This window comes from Etheostoma cragini, chromosome 6 (assembly GCF_013103735.1).
Source record: "Etheostoma cragini isolate CJK2018 chromosome 6, CSU_Ecrag_1.0, whole genome shotgun sequence".
NCBI classification, from domain to species: Eukaryota; Metazoa; Chordata; class Actinopteri; order Perciformes; family Percidae; genus Etheostoma; species Etheostoma cragini.
The window spans coordinates 8606270-8611626 of NC_048412.1; the positions used below are offsets into that span (position 1 = coordinate 8606270).

Below are 5357 nucleotides of genomic sequence, written 5' to 3' on the forward strand. Positions count from 1 at the left end.
ACACACACACACACACACACACACACACACACACACACACAGTCAACTACAGGTCCCAGAGTGCACTCCTGGAACATGCAATTAGACATGTGAAGAATATGTAACTTTGCAAGTTTTTAGCATATATTAGTTTCCTTCATACACTGTGTGTTTGTGTGCGTGCGTTTGTGCGTGTGTGTGTGTGTGTGTCCTACCGGAAACAGAGGTGTAGGTTGTTGGATGGATAGAGGTAAGATAAATGGCCTCATTCCTTTTATGGTATATATATATAAAAAAACATTTAAAGATGAGAGACATGGGGGAGAAAATACAAGATAAACACTTGGCAACTTTCCCAAGAAAGGTTTTCTGCACTAACATTTTTGTTGTTGTAATAATGACACACACAAACACACACACACAAAAACACACACACACACACACAAACTAGAAACAACTCAAACAGGGCTTCGGAGCTGAGGGAGCAGCCGTGTTTGGACAGACTCTCATAGTGTGCATTACCTAAATACGCCTCCGTGAAACAGGCCCACAAACAACTAAGGCCACTTTTACAAACAGCAAAACACAACTTGTTACATCCTGTTAATTCTTTGATATTCCCACTCTTGCATATCTCTAACTTTTTTTTCTTCCCTTACAGTTGTTCGGGTTTGGTGTGTAATGCTGCTGGGAGTAGTGGGTAATGCATGCTGTGAGACTGCCTACTGAGTGCACTAGAGATATGTCTGAAGACATCTGTTAAGCATTATGTATCTTTTGCAACTGTATGAAAGGTATAGAAATAGTGTGTGCGTGTGTGTGTGTGTGTGTGTGTGTGTGTGTGTGTGTGTGTGTGTGTGTGTGTGTGTGTGTGCAAGAGTATGTGGGTCTTTGGGCAGGCCAAGCAGTGAGCTACTGCAGGGTGTAGGATGTAATGATGTCAGCTCAGAGAGTCACACACAACCCTCCGCTGATTAATGATGCTGCCTGACCTGCTCCCAGGCTATATCTAAACACACACTCTCTCACACTCTCTCTCTCACACACACACACACACACACACACACACACACACACACACTATTGAAGCCCTGAATGGGCAAAACAAACATGCACATACATACATCAATAGACATGAACAAACCTTAGCTGGTGCCAAAATAAAAATGGTGAATCTCTGATATGACTAGACTTGTGCAAAAATAGAGACATGAATCCATAAACACCGCCCCACATCACACACACACACACACACACACACACAAACACACACACACACGAGCACAAATAATGCATCATGCAAGCAAGCATGTGCAGTGTACAACACACTTTCATACACACACATAAACACACACCATCATGTGTTGATGGATGGGGCACTCGTGCTCAGTTTGGACCTGACATTCTCGGACAGTATAATACGCAATTACTCTCCCTTATCACCTTGGCCGGGACAATAAAACCTCACAGTGCCATAGCTCACGCCAGCCAAGGAGAGAATTTGTTTTCACTTTTGCAGAGACACCTCTCTCCATCATGGGGCCACAGTCCAGCCCGGCTCCACTGGGGCCTAAGATAAAAAAACAAAAAAATAAAAAAAAAGAGAGCGGGCCCTCGCTGGGTTCTGTTCATGCTGTATGAAATGCATAAGCACTAGCCACTGGTGAACAATGAGGGCTCTTCACAAAACTTAACACTGCAGTCGGTTGGGGTGCCACGCTCAACAAAAGAAAGCGCTTTTTAAAAGCAGTAATCCACAGCAATGTAGAGATGTATGTTATACCCCATCAAGGATAAATATACCACTACACCATTCAAAACATGTACAGTATATTTTAGTTAGGCGTTAGCTTTTGCTTTGTGTCAGAGATTCCTGGCTCACAGGAAGTGCTGTTTTTGGATTTCTAGTTTGTTTGAAATGAAGCAGAAGAAGAACTGGGCAGTTCCAGTAGTGTTTGCCATAGTTAAGGAACAGACAAATAAAAGGGATGAATGATGCCGCAATACTGGCAATACTTCATTCGCAAGCAACATGCAGTACAAGAACACCAAGCTTAATATCTCAAACTGAAAAAGCAGCAGCAGATGATAAACCTTGATCTGATACGAAAACAATACATTTAAAGTCTTATAGGTTTAGATACAGTAAGTACATAACCCTTGATATTTACACATATTCTCAATCATGTATGCAGCAGATTGGCACACACTGTTGTGATGAGTTTATCAGGCATCATGAACAACAACAGGTTCACAGACAAATATGGCCACATCTGTTGACTGTTCTTCTGCTTAATGAAAAAAAGACCGAAATGTCACATCGTAGGGAATTACCGCAATTCATGCTGCTAAAAAAATGCATTTATACTTTAAGTGAACTGATTTCTTATTCAAAAGTGGGAGCATAAATAGATAAAATTTGAAGCGGAGCTAAAAGGTTCTAAAGAGAGCGCGGGTGGATTCCTAGGGGGGCCATGCTATCTCTCAGATATGGTAATGGAGTAATTGTCATATTAAAACAACACAACGTGCATTTAGGAGTCAGCAGGTGTCACAGTTAGTGAAAGCCCACACCAGCCCTCCTACTATACACTGTATTAATTAGTCCAACGCTGTTTCAACTTCCTCCTCCATCCTTGCACTCAGCATGGGAATCAGCCATACTGATGCTCAATGGATACATCACCCCTTCTCTCTCTCTTTTGGTCTCTCCCCTTTATTTTAGCCATTTCCATATTCCTCCTCCCAACGACTGTATGGTAATGGGTGAGGTGTAATTGAGAGGCGCTTCGTTAGAGGAGATTTTAATGTGTTTCTTTGTGTGTGAGTCAGTAGGTAGTGGTGGTGGTGGGGGGGAATCATTGGATCTTTGGTGCCATTTGGATCTTATTCTGCCAAGGAGGCCCAGTTATCATCATTAATTTCTCCCCCCCTCCTCCCTCATCTCTTCCCTTCACTTTACAAGGTCGCAAACCTTCCTGGCATTGACAGTAAGCGGGCCATCCTCAAAGCTGCCATCATCGCCAGTTGAAACAGTATTTTAACAGGTAGATTGAAACATGAATGCCGCAGCATTCAATAAACAATAATAGCCCAAGAAGGATGGTAATGTCCCAGGAAGTTAGAGGCTACGTATCAATTAGACCGCTTAAGATGCCACAGCGACTTTAATGAGAGAGAAAAAAAGCTCCTCATTGTGAACAATAGAAATGACTACTTACACATTGAAGTAAAGAAGTTTTTTAGTTTGCATAAATAGCTGGAGAATAGTCAAATAGACATCATTAATTGACAGCCCAGGACTCCCAGTGCAATATCATTAGAATATTTTTACCACTATTCTCCAACTATAATTATCCCCCTCTATTATCTATCTCTGTCTGAATAGGAGATGAGTGGCATTTGATAGATCATTCACTCCATGCTCATTTACATGCATTTGAGGAGCAGCCTTGATGGAGATCACATTGTATGGAGTGGGAACTATGGATGTCATCCATAACATTTAATATGGATATTTAATTGATGGCAATCGGATGTATACTAGTAAAACAGAAATAAATATGTTCTATGAGCAAGAACTGTCAATCACACAGCCGTTTCATTTGCCTCAGACCTAAATATGTATTTAAAACGGCACCACATGTATTTCATAAGCTTACATCCAAAGGTCAGACGTGCTAACTCATCTAGTTGCTCCTTATTGTGTCAGGCCACCGGAGACGTCAGCGTTTTAAACATGTATTCAGATTGTAAAGGCAGGGCAGAGGCGAGGGCCCTTGCGGCTGTCTGAGGCCCCCACATTCCATTCCTCATCCTCACATTAGTAAGCTAGCGGGGCGTATCCCCAACCTCCTCCTCCCACCTTGCCCCCCCCCCTTCCCTGCCCTCTGGACCTCTCAGAACCCCTGGGGCCACCAAAATGGTAATTGGGTTTCTAATTTACTGTTTCATTTGCCACTATCTGTAATGATCATTAAGGATCAGTGCGGGAACAATGGGGCCAGGCACATTTGGCTCGTTCTATGTACAGTTTCTCTCCGATACTGGGGTTAAGTCTACTGTAGAGGCTGGATATGGGACTAAAATGTGTCCTCAGGGGGAGAAAAAAAATATTCAATAATATTCATGATTAACATTCATTTAAAATACATGTTCAATACTTCAAGCCTTTGACCAAACATGTTTAATAAGAGATTTGGATAGGATTCAACAAATGTTTGCAAGATGGTGTCTTCATCATCATACAGTCTTATTGTTTTTCACTGGGATCTGAGGTTTAGCGTCCCATGAGGTACAATATGTATGTCATAGCACAAACGGAATTCTGAGCAAAACAAAATCCTTGCAGTATGCAAACTGTATATAGACGATCGGCAGTTTCAGTCTAACAGGAATAAGTGCCTACAGCCATGCTAGCGGCTCTGTGAGGATGTACATGGGCACAGTGGTGCGTTTAATGTCTGTTCACAATGGCAATGTCGGCAACGCTGATGTTTAGCAGGTTTACAGTTTTCACCATTTTAGTTTTACATGTTAGCATTTTCTACTAAGCATTAAACACAAAGTGCAGCTAAGGCTGATGGGAGTGTTATTAGTTTTGCAGGTATTTGGTCATAAACCTAAGAATTGAAAAAGGATAGGATTCATCGTAAGGAAAGCCCAAATATTTGTACAAACTTCTGTTCCAATTCAATAAAAAGAAGTTAAGATATTTCCCTGGATAAGTGAAACCTTTAGTTTTCTTCAGGTGAAATGTCAGGGGATCTCTGGGCACCATGAATGCCTGTACACAATTCCATGGCAATCCATGTGATAGTTGTTGAAACAAAAAAACTCATGGGGATACTGGAGAAAAACTCAGTGGATCACCAGCCTCAGTGGGAATCATCCAGTAGTTGTTGAGATATTTCATCCTGAACTGAAGGGCTAGACCAACTGTCACTGTCACGCCTGAAGCCATGCCGCTAGCAAGGCTCATAGAAATATCAACCATTTATTGGCCTACAAAACTTGTAGTTGAACTTAGAAGAGCACATATTTAAGACAAGATAAAGTCTTCCTATGCTATATAATGACACTTCAAAGCATCTTAAATCAAACAAAACCCATACACTGGTCAATCCTTAATTGATACAGTCAAGAGAACCATCATGATAACTTTAAGTACAAAGTGAGATAATCCTTTGATAATTGCGAAATAATAGCCTGACTACAATTATTACCTCTCAGCATTTTTTCCCCCAAATTGGACAGCATGCCAAATACTTGTGATTGTGAAATGAGACGAGCATTTTCATGCAGCGGAGCAGGTGTAGCAAGCTGCCGAAATGACTTTGTCACAGAGGGGAAAAAACAAATGAAGAGTACATCTAAAA

General features: G+C 41.5%; 1 protein-coding gene across 1 annotated transcript in view; it reads right to left on the reverse strand.

The window, feature by feature from the left end:
• The window catches only part of znf407 (zinc finger protein 407), a 146892-nt gene that overhangs the window by 42151 nt on the left and 99384 nt on the right, over positions 1–5357 (reverse strand). Inside the window, exon 8 of the mRNA XM_034873489.1 lies at positions 1423–1603. Within this exon, the coding sequence (XP_034729380.1) occupies positions 1423–1603 (181 nt within the window). The remainder of the gene's footprint in view (positions 1–1422; positions 1604–5357) is intronic.